The following is a 20,776-nucleotide window of genomic DNA, read 5'->3' as shown; positions in this document are numbered from 1 at the left end:
GGTGTCTCTGCTAGAGGGTGGCCAGGCTCTTCCTATTCAGCAGACATTCACAAAGGCCCCGAGGGAACGGCGGGTTGCAGGGATGCTCCTGGCTAACCCCAGGTTTCCGGATTATCTGGGCCATTTTTATTCCTGACATTCACACCTTCCTCCCGTTACCTGAGATCATTTGAAAGACGGCGGCCGGTGGCTCCTGCCTGTAATCCCAGTACTTTGGGAGGCCGAGGCGAGCCGATCACCTGAGGTCGGGAGTTGGAGACCAGCCCGGCCAACATGGTGAAACCCCGTCTCTACTAAAAATACACAAACTAGCTGGGCGTGGTGGCGGGCACCTGTAGTTCCAGCTACTTGCGAGGCTGAGGCAGGAGAATTGCTTGAACCTGGGAGGCGGAGCTTGCAGTGAGCCGAGATGGCGCCACTGCACTCAAGCCTGGGCGACAAGAGCAAAACTTGGTTTCAAAAAAAAAAAATTCCCAGAAAGATGGCTAGACTATACTCAGAGTGAGCCAAAGGTAGGTATGAAGCCCCTTCTCCTGCTACTATCTCAAACCAAGTGGACCTGGCCAGTATAAAACAGGAAAAAATGCTATGCAGCTACGGTGTCCAGTGCTGCCTTTGGGTAGTGCTGCCAACCAGAAAGGTCCCAAAATGTAATTCGAAGCCCATTATTCCTACCCATTTTCCCAAGACACCCACTCAAGCCTGACCCAGAAAGCACACCCCAGTCCAGGTATCACCCTCTATGAGCCGATTCTCCTCCTGATACCTGTCCTAGGGAATCCACATGTTGAAGGGGCAGAACTTTGGTCTCTGTGTCCCATTCTAGGAAAACCTCTGGGATCCCCCGACAGCGGCAGCAATGGAGCCCGCATCAGAGGCTGCCCTGCCTCTCTGCCCTAATTCATGTTGGCCTCTTCAGTGCACTTGAAACTTACAAGGCAGAATGAAATGAGCCTGGCTCCTGATCTGTGTTGGAACAAACCCCCAAGGGCATCCTGAGCCGGCGGGAGTCTGGGCCTGGGCACACGGGCTGAGCACAGGGCTTCATCTCACACGCGGGGACACAGCCATGAAAAGATTCATCCTGAGGAAACAGCCTCCACCAAGCAGGCTTTCTCAGCAGCTATTTCATAATTATAATAAAAGCCACTTGCATTGCACAACTCACAATAACATAGATAAAAAAAGGTAACACAGAGCAGTAGTCTTTGGCAGAGGAAGTGCCCTCTGATACCTCTATTGGTTAAGAGTAGTCTTGGAGGACTAATAAGAAAAAAGATTTTAAAAAAATGAAGAAACCACCAAACAAAAGTTAAGCAGGGTTCCACAGTTACGGAGCCACTGTGCTAGAGTGTTCCACGAAGCCAATGGGGATGGCCGGGGAGATACTCCAGAGACCTGCCCACCGCCCAGCCCTAGCAGGCCCGGGTCTGCATGTTCACACTGCGCCCTGGGCAGGAGCCCACTCCCCTCCTGCCTGGGACTCCACAGGCTCTGCGGGGAGATGGTGGAGGCGATTGAGTTACACACGGACATGTACTCTGAGCTTGTGGGAAGGAAACGCCTTGGGAATTCCAAATATAATTAGTAGAATATCATTTAAGGAAAAGACATTATAAGGTTTAATTGTTTCCTGCCCTCCTTAGTCCCCTCTTCTGATTATGGTGACTTTACATTTTCCTTAGTGAAATGAAAGGAACGTGGGGTATGGAGGAAGGACCTTTGGGCTCATGGTCCAGCAGGAAAACTCAGTAGCCATGTGGCCTGTGCAGGAGCCGTAACCCCTGGGACCTCAGCAGGCTGTGCCGCCTAAGAGTGTCGGGACTCACCAGGGTGTCCTGAGGACTGGAAGCAGTGACTCTGGTGGATGGTCTCCGTGGAGTCTAACACCCCACACAAATCCCACTGTCACCTCCTTTTCTCTCCCTCCCCACCTCCTCCAGGGCCCGGGTGGCTGCTATTGTTTAGTATCTTTTCCAGGTGTGGTTATGACATCACCTTCGCACTGTCCTCTTGGAATCACTGAAGAGGTTCCTGGGATGGGAGAGCTGAAAGGAGCCTTAGGAATTTTCTAGAACCATCATCCCACACCACCACCCACTTCAGAAGAGAACCGAGGTTCCAAGTCACAGGATAAGTTGGTGGCAGACCCAGGTCTCCTGACTGGCTACAGCGCCCTCCAGCCCCAGCCTTCCCCGTCTCCTCCCACCTCGCCGTAGCCCCACCTTGGCCTGCCCTGCCAGGAAGCAGAATTCCCCCTTTCAAGGGTGCCCTGAAGCCCCCATGGCAAGCCTTTAAGAAGGATTACCCACTTTATTCAATAAAGAGGAGAACACAGAGCTCTGAGGTACCTTGGCATTCTGCAGAGGGGGCTGGTAACTGGACGGCCGGTAGAACATCCTCTGGGTGGCATCGGTGTGAATGTCACCAAGGAAGAGCTCCTCGACCAGGTGGTCGAGGTTGTGGTGAAGGTACTGCTTCTCCACCCGGATGAGCTGAAGCTCATGCATGGCAAAGTTCACGGCCTTGGTGCACTCACAGCCATTCTCCTCTCGCCAGAGGTCATAGGCCACGTCCTGCACCCAGGGACCCCCGTCTGCGAGGAACCCCGGGCACGTGCGGTTCACCTGCTGGCCGAGCTTCTCGGCCGCCGCCTCTGTGTGGCAGATCACTTGGACGCTGTGCAGCTGGTAGTCGGCTTCCGTGCCCCCTCGGATGATCCAGGAGGCCTGGCGGAGGCGGATCTTGCCCCGGATAATGAGAGTGTAAGTGGGATTTGTGCACCGGTTGCTGCCATAATAAAACTGGTAGGCCTTGAAGGTGTTATTGTGGTAGAATCTGTAGGACCTTGTGATGAACTCTGGGCCTGACCTTACTTCACAGCTGGGAAAGGAAAGGGGAAGAAGAGACCTTTGTAAGCCCAAAGGTATGGGAAAGAGATTCGTTATGGTATGAAGAAATTACAGAAATAATAATAAGCTGCTGATGGTGGGCCAGACACTGTTGTCAGCCCTTTACAGATACCAACTCATGGACTCCTCACAACAACCTAGGAGCTAGTATTATCATCACCCACATTTTACAGGTGGGGAAACTGAGGTTAGGGAACATGCCCAAGAGCACGTGACCAGCAAGTGTCAGAACCAGTCCATGAATCCAGGCAGCCCGGCTCTGACGCTGTGCTCCTTCCTAATCACTGCCTCAGCCAGCCTTCCACCAGCTTCACGAGCAGGCCAGGAGGGCAAATCCCTGCTGCCCTATGCGGGCATTTCCTTCTGGATAAGGAGGACGAGTGCTGTGCTGGCCTATAAAAGAAGTTTCCTTATGCTAGTTCAAAAACGGTCGACTTCCTGAGCACTTTTCTTTTATGGACTTTGTCTACAGTAGGCAGGTGCGAAATGTCTGTCATCCCGAGACAGAAACTAGTCACCTGGCGGCTTCTTGTCCATTCAAAATTAATTTTCTCTCTAGTAGAAAAGTAAAGGGGCAATTAACTAAAAGCAAAGCTGGCACAACAGAAATAAGGGTTCCTTTTGTTTGTGATGGTTGCCAGTGTGGCATTAGATGAATGCTAGGTTCCTGAGCCAGAAACACTAAGGCAGAATCTACAGAGCATAACAGCAGTGGGATGGAATTGAGGGATTTCACACACGGCTCTGTCAGCCGTTCATATATACTAGCTGAGGCTGCAACGGGGGGCACGGGGAGGTACTTAAAGCCCTGGCCAAATAACCTGGCCTTAGCCTTTTGTTAGCTCCTAGTCTCAGTTACGCCATGACTTTCAGCTCATCAGTTTTGGCCTTCACAGTCTGCTCTCATCTGTGATGCTAACACAGGTTCTGGTTTGAACTGATGAAGCGTTGCTAAATCAAGCAGTCAGGCTAAAATGCCAAACGCAAGTGGTTTTCAAAATTGCTAACACTTTAATTTGTTCGTTGATGGACTGGTGAAAGATAAGCATTATTTAGAAGGGGGTACCATTGCTACGCAAAGTTTGACACCTGCTGTCGAGTAGCATCCTATGGACATAAAGCGCTCAACGGTACCTGGGGTATCTGTAATCTTAGAAAAAGGAGACAGAAAACACCCCAGATTTCTCCCACAAGGAAAGAAAAGTTTAGTGTAAGCAGTGATTCATGTTAGATGAGGTTTAGAAAAGAAGATCCCTTATGTTTAATTTTTTAATCTAAGCATCAACAGTCTGTTGATTCTGCCTGCCATGTACAGTGGATCTCAGGCCCACTCACTTCTCAATTGCCCCTGCAGCTCCTCTTCCCTAAGCCTCCGTCCTCTCTAACCAGAACGGTTGCAAAGGTCTTTTCACTGGTCACCCCCACATCACTTTTTCTCCCATCCATTTGCCAAACAGCAGCCAGAATGCCCTTTCAAAAAGTTGAATCGTGTTTTAAGCATGGCCTCTGCTGTAAGCTCGTCAATGACTTTTCAGTTCTCTTAGGTTAGAAAAGCTGGTCTGCAGGATGCCTTAGAGCTGGCCTACCCTCCCCAACAGCCTCTTCTGAGGCTATCTGCCCTGGTTTACTGCATCCCAGCCACAGGGCTCTCAGCCGGCCGCTCCTTCAGTCTAGCCAGCCTCTCGCTCACTCTGCATGTAGCCTGGCCTCTGGTTCTTCAAATACAAAGCTCTTCCCACAGTCTTTGCACAGCCAACAATGCCTCAGTTCAAGGGTCCCCTTCCTTGGTAGGCTTTCTGAACTCCACCCCGATTTTAAAATGAGTCCGCCTGGTATTCTCTTTTAGCACCTGTTGCCTTCCCCACCCCTCCACTTTCATAGTACTTCTTGTGTATTTACTTATAAAACCCCTGATGATAGGGACCAGGTCTGTTTTGTTCACTGCTATATAAACAAAACTTAAAATAGTGTTTGGCATATGGTAGGCACTCAATAAATATTTGTTGAATAAAATGATAAATATTTTAAAAGTATGTAACATGAAGGTTGTTTATGCAAATTGTTTATTGTGGTTATTTTGAGAGACCTCATTTTTATGAAATAAAATTCTGCGTCTTCATCATCTTATACAATTTCTTTTTTTCTCTTCTCTGTATTCATCTGATCCCTCCCCAAGGAACTTGGAGGCTGCTATCCATATCCCAGGAACAGCGCATAGGGAGAAGTGATCAGATCCCAGCGTTAGTCTTGTTAATTCTCAGCAATTTAATGGGTAGAAAAAAAAAATCGCAGATCTGCCTCTAGGCTATTTTTAAAAGCTCTAATGGAAGATAAGCCAGAGCTGAAACTGGGATAAATCTCAGCTTCATAGCATGGAAAAGAATCCAAGAACTGCACCCTGGCTAGCAGAGGTAGCTTTTAACTTACTCTTAGAACCCCGAAGCCATATATTAAATTACCAGAATATGGCTAGAATATGTACACCATCCGGAGCTTGCAAGTCATGTTTCAGGGTTGGTGAAACACAGACTCTTAATTTCACTTGCTAATGGTTTCTTTTTATACACAAGTAGTCCCACAGAGTTCAGTAAACAAGGATCTATTCACTCACACTGTGGGGTTAACAGGAGTACAATATAATCTGTGCTTTAGCGTAAGATTTCTACAGTACTTAGCTGTTTTTCTTAACCAACCATAATTTCAAAGAGTAGTTTGGTTCTTCATTAGAACTTAGACAACACCTAAATCATTGTAAGGGATAAAGTCTCTATGCGTCTGAGAACCCGTAAGAAGGGTCTTCCATAGTGGTGTGCTCTCTGGCCTCTCCCAGACCCCACCTGTCCTCTTACCCTGTGGAGACCCAGTGGCCCTCGATTGTAGGTGGCATCTGCACAGTGATCCTTGCGCCATTGTGGAGATGTTTGAGCATGTGATGGCACTGTGACTCCTTGAAAGCCCTCCAGGCGCTCTTCTCTAAGGACCTAGGATGGGACCTGCTGTCTGGATGAAGGAGGGCAGAACCCTCTCCCAGCCCTGAAAAATAAAGGTGGAAAGTTAGCCAAAAGAAGAAGTAGCAGCAGACATGAATCGGACCAAACAACCGCCTCTGCAGCAGTCAGTGGCTGAAGGTGGGAAATGATTGTTTATTCTACAAAGTGTCATCACAGTGCACGCTCTCGTATAGGATGCACACTCCAAAGTGGCAAGTGTCATTGTAGATCAATTCCCTGGTGAGAAAACTGAGGTCCTTGGAGATCACCAACATAACTTGCTTGAGGTCACTTAGCTAGTTCCTGGCAAAGCCAGAGATCAAATCCACGCATCTATGAAGCAACAGTGAAGGTTGTGCATCTAAGAAGGGTTTGTGCAGGGTGGCCAAGGGAATGTGACCGGCACTGTAGGAGAGAGAAATGAACATGTTCTGGAGTCACCAAAGTGGTGGAGGTGGGGAGAGGTGAAAGAGGTGTCATCAATAACAGTGAATTTACACAATGGCAGATTTCGGTGAGGAAAGGAAACAGCAAGGAGACCAGCCTCAGTGAAACTGCAGCCTGGGCAGTGATGGAAGGAGAAGGCCCAGGGGACTAGGAAGATTCCCAGCTGGGATCTGCTTGCTGGCTTGACTCCATCTGCTTACACCAAGCCTTGCGTCTTCTGGTTCTCTGTCTTCAAGTGGATGCCCCCTACACGGCTGCTCAGTGGGGGTGTGAGCCTTGCACCCTCCTACAATAGGGACATGGTGTGACATTTCCCCCCAATTATCTTCCAAGTCCAGCCCCTCACCCTCAAAAGGCCAGAAACAAGCTAAACATACAATATAGGGCTTTAAATTAAGAATAATGGCAATATTACATATGTTTATTTCCCAGGGGTAAAGAAATACTAGCAGTAAGCTTATCTTCAGAACGAGTCGTGCAGGTTGGCCACAATCTTCCCAAGCAAAACTACCACCAGCCTAATGTTCAGAATGAAGCAATTAAAACTAAACTAATGGAGTTATTATCTGAAAGCCACGGTCTCCTCTGATATTTACTCCCAAAGTGATTAACAAATCAACAGGCATTTATGGTGGACCTACTACGTATTTAGCCCTGTGTTAGCAGAAAAGACACTAGTCAGACAACGGTACAAACTTTTTAAAAATATAAAAAACAAATAAAACGTACCTGTTAGAATGCTACTGGTGAGGAAGTAATTATATGTTTTAATCAACACATAAATAGCTTCATAGAGAAGGCATGGTTTCTGAGAGATGATTTGAAAATGAGAAGTTAGATTCAGAATATAGTGACTTACAGCAGCATGATGAAAATCTACCTGGATAAACTGAGACCTGCAGGATGATAACTTCAGATATCTGTTAAATATTCAGATATTTACCATCATGTGGACAAAACATTCAAAAGACTGAACTAGTTTTTGATGGAAAGTCTTGGTGTTGAGAAGACAGAAGTTTCTGTATCTGAACTCCCAGATTTTCCCTCTAAGTAGAATTCTGGCTTTGAGATGGAAAGACAGCTTCTGATTGTTCTTACAGATTTTACATGCAATGGATGTCAGTGAGACAAATAAGGGTATTACTAAACTAAATGAAAATTGTGAAAAGAGATTCTAGACACAAGAGGACAGTGCCATGTTCAAATTTAAGGCAACCTCACTCAGCCCTGTTTAGCCAAGTCCCTTAATTCTGGCCTGAGCTAGAATGGGGCAAACTCTAAACATGAGAACTCTGCCCAGTGTTATTATTATTCATGGTCATGGTTATTAAGCCAGGGCTTCCCTTCCTGAGGCCTCGAGTTCCATTGAGGGAAGGCGTCTCCATTGGGCATTCCCTCCCTGTCCCTCATTCTGCCCTCCCCTGGTGAAGGCACATGAGTTATGGAAGTGGAAGCAAGCATGCTTGACTCAGTCATTTTTTTCTTTTCAAAACCAGCCTATTTACCAATCACATGCATTTTGATCAGCTCCCTCAGGGAGTGAGGACCATGCCCCTTTAGTTGTTCAGCTGTGGCACTGGGCCAGATGGGAAGTCTGAAACATTCGGGGGGAACTATGAGCACTCCTGTCACGGGCACCCATCTACACTGTGTCTTCTGATCGAGTATTCATCACTGTGCTCATGTTTTAATCCCCATGTGCCTCACCCTCGTGTTGAACACTCTCTTAGTTCTGAACCAGAGTAGGGGAGAGGGGACTGCTCACTGGACCTCCACCAGCCTCAACGGTTGTAGTTATCTTGATAACTGTCAACATTTCCTCAGCGTCCCTGTTAGGCAGTCAAGGAATGAAACCGAGTATAACTTGCTGTCTGGTGGGTCAACAGTATGATCAATTTTGATGCAGCTAACTTAAAATAGATTTTAGTTAAAGTTACAAGGTATTGGGAGTTGGGGAAGATTCTGCTTTAAACATGCTACTAAGCATTCAGTAAAGAAGCCATCATCTCACTATCAACCAAGCTGTGTTCTAAAACTTGATTTGTAAACCTCTACACCCTGCAAGTGTTTTCCCATGAAGATAATAAAAGTCAGGAGTGTAGTGGATGTGGGTAAAATCTCCAGAGTTCAGCTGCTTGAGTTTGAAACTAGATCTGCCACTTGAAGGATCACATTGGATCCAAGACATCAAGGAGTGTTAAGATGTATCATTATTTTATTATCAGTGACAAAACATGCACATTTAAACAGTGACATGATGCCTTAACAACAGTCCTGAGATACTCATGAATTATTTGCAGCAGCCTCCGATGGCACTGACATTTCTGTATCTAGTCAAAGACATTTGGCAATTTCTCTTGCATTTGGTGGCACTGCTGCACGTGTGACAGGTAATCTGTTTGCTCTGCATGTATCTCAGCAACAAAACAAAAACAATGCCTCATCTTTTTTGGCCTTTCTCCTTTCCAAGTAGTTGATTGATGCTGTGTGAGAAAATACGGAGTTACAGTTATTCTTCCAGCAATAAATACTTGCTTCACTAATGTCAAATTAACACTCCACTGCTCTATTACAAGATCTGTCTGATTTTCACCGTGATTTTCCTTTTCAGTGCTGAGAGTATAACTTATGAGTGAGGGAGGAAAAAAACCAAGCGTGCTGACTCAGATGTGTACTCTCTTGATGTTCAAAACCAGCCTATTTGCAATGAATCTTCAGATGAGTCCCAAGGATGAACATAAAAGAGGTGATGTGGGGACAGGATGAGCATCTGTGTTCAGGTTCACACAGGCAAAGGGAATGTCACCCCTCATGGCTACTGCCTGGAGGCCAAGGGAAACTGGGGCCCCCAATGACCGTGAGATGCACACCCCCTGCAGAGATCTTAAATTACGAAAAAGATGGGTATCTTGCAGTCAATAAAACCCAATATGAGCACAGTGACCTTAAACAAATCACTTAACTCTCCAAGCCTCGGTCTACTCGTCAGTGACGAAGGGATAAAAACATCACCCATTTCTTAAGGTTGGTTTCAGTTTAGCACCATGTTGGTTGGTATTATTTCAAGTAATGATCTTACACCATCCTCAAAAAGTCCCCTCTAACTAACAGAACAGTTAAAATCAGGGTAAAGTCACAGGGAGGAGCCAGGCTCACTCTGAGCTCTGAAGAGGACGAAGTATAAGGACACAGGGGCTCCAGGCAGAGTTAAATGATGATCCTTAATGTAGAAGAGAGTGAGGCCCAAAGTGCCAAGCTCTGCGGTTGCTGATAAGTTCCACTCAGTTTAACAAATACCTGTCAGTGAGGCTGGGCACAGTGGCTCATGCCTGTAATCCCAACACTCTGGGAGGCTGAGGTGGGAGGATGGCTTGATGCTAGGAGTTTGAGACCAGCATGGGCAACATAACAAGACCCCATCTCTACAAGAAAATAACCCTCAGGCATAGTGGCACATGCTTATAGTCCCAGCTACTCAGGAGGCTGAGGCAGGAGGATCACATGAGCCCAGGAGTTCAAGGCTGCAGTGAGCTATGATCGTGCCACTGCACTCCAGCCTGGGTGACAGAGTGAGACCCTGTCTCTAAAATAAACAAACAAAACATACCTATTCACCTTGACTTGCTAGACTTTAGGAGCCAGAGCATAAAGACTAACAAAGATGTTTTGTGTGTTTTTTGTTTGTTTGTTTTGTTTTGTTTTTTACTTTGAAGCTTTTAAGGTCTCACTGGCCTGGATGTCAAAGAACAATGGTCAAAACGATGAAGGAGGTTCTGGGGAGGAAGCTAGGGAGTTCAAAGGCGGAGAGAGAGGGAGTGGTGGGTAGCACTTGCATGGGCCATTCATAAGTCCAGAGCCACACAGGAAAGGAGGCCTACAGCTATGTTTTTAACTAGTGATGGAAGAAATAAAATCTAAGAACCTCCAATATGCAAATCATTGGAAAGCAGGAAAAAAATTATATTAAAGAGCCCAGGGTTTCTAAAGATCAATATCCATTTCGTTATTGCTCACATATGACAATGAGCACAGCTCAGGAACCCAGCGAGGCTGGCAGTGCAGCCCGGGCACCCATGTGAGCGGCCAGATGGAGAACCCCAAGGCTGGCACAGCTCCCCAAGGACACACTGATTTCAGGCTCACACTCTAGGTTAATATTCTATTTCTAAGATGGAAAAATGGGGTTGGTATTTATTCCATTTTTAAATGTTCCCTTCAAAGTACCCAACATCTTCATTACTCTTAAGAAACAAAATTAATTTTACTCTTAAGGAGCAAAATTAAAGGGGTCAAGTGAAAGAAGTTGCTGTAAGGCAGGAGAAACTGACTCTTAGGACTTCAGTTCACCACTGCAAGTGGTCTCCAGTGTTTACTTGGCTCATCTGATGTGGCAAATGTGGATGACTTTCCTGTGAGTACTACTTCTGTTAAATGGCTGGGAATTAAAAAGTCATTTGAAGCACCAATTTCAGCTTCAGCAGAGGCCAAGCATAAAAGTTAGACCGGTAAACCCCAAAGCTTCCTTCTCAAGGATCAGTCATGGTGTGCCCTCCAAGGACACTCGTCTTAGATTTCTGGTCAACTAAGGAGCTCCTGTGTTTGTTGCATCGCCTGAAGTAAGTCAATTCCAAATTCGGGACTGGAACTAGCGAATCATTCATTCATTCATTCATTCATTCATTCATTCATTCAATCAGTAAGGCTCTGAAGGGCCAGGCACTGTTCTGGACATAGCAGCTACAAACATTTCTCCCCTGGGAGTCTCAGTTGGACAAGAAACTGTAGGGTTGTAGAGGACTCTATACAGAGGGGGAAGGGTCTGAATTCTACCTTGAGGGTTCAAGGAGAGGCATCTCTATCTTGAAGATGGAATAGAAGTGGTCTAGGAGGAGTGTGCTTGAGCACATTCAAGCATGGGGGGGCAGGAGTGACAGATTCACCTAGGAGGCTCTAAGAGAAGGGGACACAGGGTGACCTAGGACAAGGGGCAGAGGGAGGCAGGGCCACAGTTGAAAGCACCACACGTCTGTTATGCAGAGTGGGGACTTCACTGGAAAGGTGAAGGGGGGCCACCACAAGATTTTCTGCAATGTCGTGGTGTGGTAAGAATTTCATTTTGGAAAAATTGCTTTTCTGATTTTTTTGGAGGGACATGGGGGACAGATTGGAAGCAGGAAGATCAGTGATGAGGCTACTGCAATGGTTCAGTCTTGTATGATTTCTTGACTGGATAAATGAGAAAGATAAAAGAAGGGAACAGCTCCCAACAAACAACACTAAATCTTTTTTGTAGTGTTGGAGAGGCATTGGCCATCTTTTGCATCTTGTGGGGGGAAGAATTACCAAAAAGTTATATTAAAAAAGGAAGGAAGGAAGGAAGGAAGGAAGGAAGGAAGGAAGGAAGGAAGGAAGGGAGAGAGGGAGGGAGGGAGGGAGGGAAGGAGGGAGGGTTACAGGAAGGAAGGAAGTAGGAAGGGAGGGAGGGAAGGAAGAAGGGAGCAAGGGAGAAAGGAAGGAAGGAAGGAAGCTACAGTAATTTAGCACTACATCTGCATCTGAAAAGGAACTTTTGTAAAATATATACAGTCTCTTTTAATACATTTTAAATTGCATAAATCAATCATCCCAGTGTTTAGCAATGCAAAGTTCAAGGACTACACTAATAATAACCATTCCTGTGTGAGTACACCTATTATTTATAATAATAAATGTGCTTATTATATATAATGCTAAGTTTTTAAGCTCCTCCACTTAATTGGATTACTTGTGTAATTGGAAGTGTTGGTTAATCACAATATTCGGTTGTTGAAACTTCTGCCATTGTATGTCAAATGCAGTTTGACCTTATTATCTTTCTTTGATGATCCAGGTTGTTAAAAGTGCCTTAAGGTCATTATTAGGAACAACAGTGCCTGTAAAGTGGGACTGTGGATAGAAAGGAATGAACCTGTAACAACTCTGTGTAGACCGTGAAAAGCTTTTTCCTCTTATTTTACATATAAAACAAGAGTTATAAACCATATACTATATGTGAGAGTACACACACAAATAATGTTAACATTTTGATTAGTTGAAGATTCTAGATGTTAATTAAGGGGACAAGGGAATGGAGTTCCCATTCACTAAGATTTTGTTGTGAGTGAATCTGCAAAAAAGAGTTATCTGAAAGGATCAAACAAATATTAAGAAAATGGCTGTGAGTTTTTGGTCTTCAAAGTGGTTTTAGGTAAGTCACCTAATATATGCCTTTCTTTTTCCTCTATAAACTAAACATAATGATCATGATGATGATGAAGAATGTTTGCATTACACTTGACAATTCACTTTATGTGTATATCATCTCATTTGACCAAATGCTAGATACTATACAGGTACAGAGGCACTCTTGATTGAGAATGCATAAAGTCAGTTCCATGGTACTATCTAAACCGGAAGCGCTCCAGGGACTGTTCCCAGTCCAGAGGAATTCTGAATAAGGTTATCCAAATGATTCCACCATAAAATGGTCTCAAACATTGGGGGGTCAATGGTCTGGGCCCTGATAAAATTATTATGGCAAAGGGAGTAGTTTCTTTCAAATGAATGTCAGAGAATAAAGTAGATTCTGGAAGGAGTGGTTCATCTGTTAGAAACAAATTAAGTCCTGTGTGCTTTAGGACATAATTTTATTGACGACAATGTCCAGAAAACTAAATGAGATCCTGGAGCTCTGGAGGGCTCGGTGGTATGTAAGTGTGTGCACCTGCGTGTGTGCACTAGTGATTTACTCCCAAGGAATACATTACCCCAAGATAGTAATCCTAAATGACTGCACAATGATTGTAACTACAATCATAATCACAATAGTCTACCGGAGAGTGAAAATTCCCAAAGATATCACATTTTAAAAATAGAGTCACCTAAATGAAAGGAAGCACAGGGTTGACCATTTACACGGAGGTTTATGCCCTAAATAAAAGGTCTATGTGTCGGGTTTAACTGTTCACATCCCCTGAATTTACCAGACGATGCACATAGAAAGCAGTCCTTGGCATAGTTTCCAAAGTGAACACACACAGTACTTCTGCTAGAGGCCTCCACAGCAGATCTCATTCCTAAACCCATGGTGCTTTGAGCAAGCATGCCAGTGTACGCAGAAACCAAACAGAGCCTTTGTAGAGAGTGAGAGAAGAAAAAGGGTGGGGTGCCTGCTGGACTTTTGCAAGTCAACATTCATTCATTCAACAAATGGTTAAGTGCCTACTATGTGCTCAGGTATCTCTTAGGCTTGAATCATTGTGACATATACGGGAAAAAGTGAAATAGGACAGTATACTCCATGACCAAGTCCCTGATTTTTCAGTAAAGTTTTTTTTGCTTGTTTTTTTTTTTTTTGAGACAGAGTCTTGCTCTGTCGCCCAGGCGGGAGTGCAGTGGCGCGATCTCGGCTCACTGCAACCTCCGCCTCCTGGGTTCAAGTGATTCTCCTACCTCACCCTCCCATGAAGCTGGGATTACAGGCGTGCGTCACCACACTCAGCTAATTTTTTTTTGCATTTTTGTAAGTAGAGATGGGGTTTTGCCATGTTGGCCAGGCTGGTCTCCAACTCCTGACCTCAGGTGATCTGCCCACCTTGGCCTCCCAAAGTGCTGGGATTACAGGCGTGAGTCACCACGCCCAGCCTCAACAAAGTTTTAACAATCTGAATTATCTAGATGAATATATTCCATGGTTTTTCACCTGCCTATCTATACTGACTGAGAAATAAAAAGTTCCAATCTATTTTACACATAATAAAACGTAAAATTATTTGGGAAGGAAACAATAATTTTCAAGCACACTTGGGGCTAAGCTAATCTTTGATCAGGTTAATCTCTATACATGCACTCTAAGGCTTAAGGGAAAAAAACTGAACTTGAAAAAGACTAAGTATAATGTCAAAATATCAACAATGATGGAGAGCTTAAAATGATTCTTTCCTTGTTCATTTTGCAAGTTTCTGTACTTTATATAATGTGCCCTGTATACTTTAATAATCAGACTGAGAAAAGTGTTTTCAAGTTAGAATTGTTGTGACACATAAAATGTGACTGATTAGATTAAATGCAGGTAATTACTTAGCCATGAAATTGCCTGCCCAATTAAATAGGCAGTCATTACTGTAAATGTGTGCTTTGAAGTGGGGGCTGGTAGATAAACTCCAGCACAGCTTTCCACTTTGTTGAAATAAAAGCATGTATGTATTGCAGACAGTACTGAATTTTACCACCATTGTGGTACTTGTGCTTATCAAGTTCTGGTTTTTATTTCCTTTTTTTTTTCTTTTTTTTGCAGTAAGCTTGCTGCTTTTACCCATCTTGAAATCTTCATATCCAAAGGCAGTCTCTCTTTATGAGAAATGTAATAAGGTCAAGTTTTCAAATTCCTGGCTCCATTTGACTTTAGTTGAAAACAAGTTACTTTTCTGTGCCATTTTCTAGTGCCATAGTCCTCAGGGTGGACACTGGGGCTGAACCAGAGGTTGCAAAGTTTGCATGTTGGATCTGCAGCTGACTAGTCACATCCAGCCTCTTCAGCACAGTTGTGGTCTGTGTGTGTGTGTGTGTGTGGTGTGTCTGTGTGTGTGTGTCTGTGTGTGGTGTGTGTGTGTCTGTGTGTGTCTGTGTGTGTGTGTGTGGTCTGTGTGTGTGTGTGTGTGGTTTGTGTGTGTGTGGTCTGTGTGTGTGTGTGTCTGTGTGTGTGTGTGTGGTGTGTGTGTGGTTTGTGTGTGTGTGGTCTGTGTGTGTGTGTGTGCGCGCGCGCACGTTTGTGGGATTCCCAGCAGGGAAAAGAGTGTGATCAACTGCAATGTGCCATCCACTCAGCTCTGAGACTCTACATTCAGTTTTTCTTCTCTTCCCTCCCCTATATATTCTTCAAGAATCCTCAAGGAAGGGGGAACACTCCCTTTCAGCCACTAGACCTGGCAAATGGTGGCTCCTGGCACGTAGTAGGCCGTCATAGATGAACTTACTGAATAAATGGTTAGCTGAATGAATGAAACCAGAAAACCCTTGCAGAACAAAATACTCTTGATAATTTTAGGGTGATACCATATCCTTTCTCCAACCTTGAGATGTACATACCTATCACATGACTTTCCAGAATAATTTTATTCCCAAATTGGCGAGGACTAAGCAATGGCCTGTGTCCACAAAACCAACCCATTAAGAACTCACACTTGGAGGATGGTAGTGGATTTTTTCCTGGTTTTCCCTGCGATCACTTCAACTCCAGGGGAAGAGTCTACCGAAGACATGCCTGCTGTGTATCTTTCAACCGATGTAGACAATAATCACTAACACATCATCTTCTATTTCTGGTCTGAAATGTTTTATGCCTCCCTTTGATTGATTATATTGTCATCAGTCTGTCCCTAAATAGTAGTATGTAATTACACAGACATATCACCCACCTATATTTAGTTCTTTTCTCATTTAAGAGGAAAAAGAATGAACTTGGCTAGTATAAAAGAATGAAATTGGCTTGTCAATGTATTTAACAAGAGGATATTTAACATCTGTCTAAGACCCTTGCCCCTGTTGGGTACAGATGAGTCATGCTTCTTTTCAAGACCTCATTTTCTTTTTATGACTAAGAGAGGGGAAAAAAGTGCAGGAAAGACAATGTTTTTTTGGCCACAAAAACTGTCCTTAGTAAAATAGTTTTTCAAAGATTTCTATTTAACCCTATATAAATGTTTCCTCACATTGTGTTGGTTAAACTCTCATCTGGCAACCTGCAAAGTTTTTAAAAGTCTTGACAGAATATGCTTTAATGAAAGGGGAGAGCTGAAAGAGCCTTCACCTCTCAGAAAAGTCAACGAATTCTACAAAAGTAAACAGGGTATGGGAATAGAACATCTCTCCCAACGTCAGCTCCAAAACTCAAAATCAAATGTTTCCATTAGCAAAGAGAATCAGGCACTCCGCTGTGGCATTACAGCCACAATTATTCTGGATACCTCATGCTAATCTGTGTTTTGGAGCTGAATGATTTCTAGCATTTGACATCTGAAACTTTTGTGGCTTTTATCTAAGCAAAGAAAACAGTGATAATGGACATCTTCCAGCTGCATACCTTCATGACATTAAATAGGCTTTATTTGGATTAAGTATTGCAATTGTTTTCAGAATTTGAAGAGGAGGAAAGGAAAACTGACATGTATACTTTTATGCCATCAAATTTTGAACTTGGGTCTCGCACCACATTTGCAGTCTTAAATAAACAACAGGCTCAAGTCTTGCCAGAGCCTCATTTCAGTGATAGGATTTAGGGATGATTTATAAATTGCAGTGAATTGAAATAGAAGTAGCCACAAAACTGAACAAAGACGGGATGCCAAACATAATGGTTATCTACTGCATCCTCACACAGGATGCACTTCTTAACCTGACTTGGTGGTGTTAACAAATCATCTCTAAATGATGTGTGAAACTAAATTTATTAAAGTTTGTCACAGGAACATTCAACACCCTAGAACAAATGCTTTTTATCTACTAAGTTGACCCATAAATAGACACATGGTATCCTATGGTTAGGAAAATAAAATGCCTGTTTATCAGGAAAAGAACCACTAATCCATTCTAAGAAGATTTCAAGAATTGCCTTCAGATTTATAACTTCTATTTAAATATGATCACGCTCCATCTGTTACTACAGAATTCTTAAATGCCTGCAAAGCACCTATCAGTTGAGTAGGAATATTCAGCAAACCATTCCCTTGGTTAGGTTGAGTAATACCCGTTTGTTGTTAAAACTACTTCAATCAAGTAGATGTCAATGGGGAAAAGGGGAAAGAAAGAATATCCCATTCTTTTCTGGTGCTTTACATTATCCTTGCTAATTATGGCAAACCTTTCTTGAATCCTGAGGATTTATAACTTGAACAATGATTTCCTCTGTTTATTTTCTGCACTAGAGTCTGATACTCTCTGCTGGATCTAAGTAGATCTTTGAGCAACTTTAGTTTTAATAACTGTGCCATTGCAGATCCATTCTGAAATTGGATAACTTTTCATAGGTTTATCTATGTCATCCAACTCAACTTTGCAAACCTCCCTTTTTATCTTATCTTCAAAATACATATGCACATATGTGTGCACACACATGCACACACACATACCAGCACGCACACGGTCTGGCTCCACTGTGCTCCCATTTATGCTCAGACTACCCTTCCCAGTTATTTCCTTGCTCCCCATCCCCCTCCCACCACCATGGGGTCTGGGGAGCCCTCCTCCCCCAGATCCCCAGAGTTAGGGAAGATTCCAGATGCACATTTTCAAACTCAGGAAATTTGGGGCTCCTGTCCCCATTGAGGATATACTTGGGCTCTTGTTACCTGTCAGCCATTACTACCCCAGTTTGGACTGCTAAATAGGAAGTGTAATTACAACTCTTACCTCTCAAAAGAGGGAGAACATGTTCAGAGTTACACTAGGTTGCATCTCTGAGGATCACTTTTGTAGTTTAAAAGGCAATTATTTTACCCCCAAAAATGCTGTTCATGCCAAGCTTTCAAGTAATTTTTTAAATTTTAAAATCATTTGACCATACTATCTTTTTTTCTTCACAGATATTACAACAATTTAAGGGGGACAATTTTTCCTGTTTCATCTCTCTCTTTTTTCTTGTGTGTGTGGCAGCTGCTGTTTGATCTGTTCATTGGCTCTGATTTGTTTCATGTTTCAGCCAAAGATTAAAACTGCTCTGTAATTCTAAGCAGATGGGCCTAGGAGTCCAACCCTATAATTATACCTTCTCTCTTTTTGCCCTCGAACTGCAAGCCTTCCATCCCGACTGTTAAAATTCTGGGATCACTGGGGCTCTGAGTACACCTTGGCAACTGGACAGGTCTGGCCCAGCCAGACAAGTTCACAAAGACTGTGGAGCTATGCAAGCCATCCACCTGGGGCAGGACTACAAAGAAAACAGCATCCCGGTGGCTTGTGGGTTAACAATCCCTTGACCCTCCGGAGGGAAGGTCCTCAGCCTGACTTTCAGTCCTGGCTACCATGCATTTTGAAGCTGGAGCCCGCTGCAGGTTTGGGGTGGCTGCGGTGGGTGTTGAGGAAGGAGAGCCAGGAAGTCATGCTGTTGAAATGTCAGGTGTCTGACCATTAGGGACAGTTTGCTCAGGACACCCATATCAACACGACGTGATCTGCCACAGCCTGTCAGGATTATGAACCCGACGCGCCATAAAAACCTGCGTTGTTCACCCCAAAGAAATTCTGTTTTGGTGTTTTCAGTGCAATTTCTGGAACCCGTTGAAAGGGCTGATGTTCTCTAGCTAAAGGTTTACTAGAACCCCTGGGGAAAAGTGGCACAGGAAGCTCAGGAAATGGGGCGTCAAGTTTGGGTGCGCCTTAGGAGACTGGTTATAATGCTTAAATCTTGGCTAATAGGAGTCCCCTGTTTCTTAAAATTACACCCAGAGAACGCAGCAGTCCACTTGGGAGAAAACCCCACAACCCCGCCTCAATCGCGAGGCAAAGTGCAGGCAGACAACAAACACCCGTTTTCCGAAGGCAGACAGATGTGTCTTCCCAAATGATCAGTTTCTCTTTCCACTCTCCTAAAAGCTTGGAACACATCAAGAGCCTGCTGCATCCTGACCTTTTGGAAAAAGGCTCGCAGAGCCGGCGATTTCATGGCAGTGTACAGTTAGAAAATCCAGCAGAGTGGACGGAAGTTTCCCTCGGACTGGATGCAATGGATTCTGGACATAAAAGGTGTCTGCGTGCGAGAGCTTCTACCCTTCCAAAAAGAACAGTCGCGCAGCAAAGAGCTCCAGGCGCCCTGGGGTAGAGGGCTCCGAACCTAGGAAAGCGGGCAGAGCCCCCCTCCCAGGGCTGACACAGTCGGCGCGGGGCTCCCCTCGGATCCGCCCCGCCGAGGGGACAGTGTAGACCGTGCCGCGATCCGGACCCGAAGCCTCCGCGGGCTCCGCGGCGCCCGGCTGCCCCCTCCGTCCGGGAGCGCTCCAGTGGCCCTCGGAAACTCACCGTGAAGCAGGAGGGCCGGGAACAGGTATCTGAGCAGGAGGCGGCGCGGCCAGGACATTTCCAGTCCTGCTCTGGGCCCTCCCGCACGCTGCGCTCCGATTTGGTGACCGGGCAGCTGGGCGCGCGCTCTGCCCTCCGCCTCCGGCCGGGTGCGGCCGGGCCAGGCCGGGGCTTCAGGCGGCTGCGGCGCGCCCCATGCCCGGTGGGCGAGGCGCGGGGCTGCGGGGCGCGCGCTCCCTGGGCGCCGTCGGGCGGCTGTGGGCGCCCCGGCCCGGTCCGCGTCCCGGCCTCTCTGCCGCCCGCCCCGACTTCTCCGCGCCCGGCCCCGCGTCCCGCCCCGGCCGCCGCGTGCGCCGCTCCGAGCTGCAGTGGCCGCCACCGCCACCGCAGCTGCAGCGTCTCTTCATATTTCCAGGGCGCCGCCGGCGGGGCAGCCTGGCCGCGGCACGGAGGAGGGGCCCGGGAGGGGGCGGTCGGGGGAGGCGACGCCGAGCCACCGCCCCCGGGCAGCCGCCGCCGGGGGGAGCGCGGAGACTTGAAAGGGCGCGTCGGGCAACGCCTCCCCTCCTCCCACTCCGGCCGCCCCTCCTTCCCCCGCTCCCCCCCGCTTCCCTCCTTCCCCTCTCTCGCCTACCCCTCCTCTCCCAGCGTCCTACCCCTTCCATCCTCCCCTCCTCCTCTCCTCCCTCCAGGGCCCTCTGCCTCCCTCTGCCTCTGCGCACCCCTTTCTCTCCTCCCCGCCCCCCATTCCGGGCGCGCTTCCTCCTTGGAGGGGCTGGGATCCTTCGGCCCCGCACCCCGCCCGCAAGGAAAGAGAATGCGCGGGTCACCCTCCCGCCTCCGCCGACGCCACTGGGGAAAGGTGTTCAAAGGGGGTGCGGGCGGCGAGGCTGGAGGCCTCGCGTGGGATCCGAGCAAAGCGGCCTGCTGAGCCGGGGTGTGCGCCAGCGCGCAGGCGTGGGAGAGAGGGGAGGCCAGAGAGAGAGGCCTGGAGGGCTGCTGGGGGTGAGGATGCCTCAGCGCTGGGCCCCCTCGTGGGTGCGGGCGGGTCTTCACTACAAATCGCCTGCCCCGGCCCAGTGCCTGGCTCCTCTGGGGAGCACAGGGAGCCTTGTCACAGGCCCCAACCTGCGAAGGGCACGGTATAGGCGGCAGGAGCCCGTTCACTTTTTCCTCCCCCTTTCACGAGGCAAATGACTTGTTGAAACACGGGAGAAATCTCCGAGAAACGCTCCCTGTCAGTCTAAGAACGTGCACTTAGGCCCCTTCGCCGAGTCCTCTTCTCTCCCAGGGCAGATTTAATCACCACAATCACGCTGATTTTATTTGTGTTCCGCGGTCTTGTGGGGGAGGGGGGACTACATGGGCGTTTAAGAGCCAAAGGCAGGAAGAGTTTCC

At 46.4% G+C, this 20,776-nt stretch overlaps 1 protein-coding gene and 1 long non-coding RNA gene across 8 annotated transcripts in view; one reads left to right on the top strand and one right to left on the bottom strand.

Annotated features, from left to right (window-relative positions):
• LOC103222777 (uncharacterized) overlaps positions 1–4,950 on the top strand; it is a 57,021-nt gene extending 52,071 nt beyond the window's left edge. For 3 of the 6 annotated variants that reach the window (XR_005234847.2, XR_012089352.1, XR_493577.3), the window contains one exon: positions 827–2,622. This is a non-coding gene — a long non-coding RNA (uncharacterized lncRNA). Of the gene's footprint in view, positions 1–826 lie in introns of all 6 variants that reach the window. The other 3 variants (XR_012089351.1, XR_005234848.2, XR_005234846.2) reach the window with 3 other exon arrangements.
• The window catches only part of APCDD1 (APC down-regulated 1), a 35,062-nt gene extending 15,262 nt beyond the window's left edge, over positions 1–19,800 (bottom strand). The window contains exons 1-4 of one of the 2 annotated variants that reach the window (XM_007974675.3): positions 19,731–19,800; positions 19,379–19,534; positions 5,762–5,945; positions 2,352–2,883 (exon numbers count right to left, since the gene is read on the bottom strand). In XM_007974675.3, coding sequence (XP_007972866.1) covers positions 2,352–2,883; positions 5,762–5,945; positions 19,379–19,534; positions 19,731–19,785 — 927 coding nt within the window. In that variant the 5' untranslated portion in view covers positions 19,786–19,800. Of the gene's footprint in view, positions 1–2,351; positions 2,884–5,761; positions 5,946–19,378 lie in introns of both variants that reach the window. The other variant, XM_007974674.3, reaches the window with a different exon arrangement.
• Positions 19,801–20,776: the final 976 nt, after the last annotated feature.

Source organism: Chlorocebus sabaeus, chromosome 18, assembly GCF_047675955.1.
Source record: "Chlorocebus sabaeus isolate Y175 chromosome 18, mChlSab1.0.hap1, whole genome shotgun sequence".
NCBI classification, from domain to species: domain Eukaryota; kingdom Metazoa; phylum Chordata; class Mammalia; order Primates; family Cercopithecidae; genus Chlorocebus; species Chlorocebus sabaeus.
Note: the sequence above shows the minus strand (reverse complement) of the source record. Positions and strands in the feature narration are given on the sequence as shown.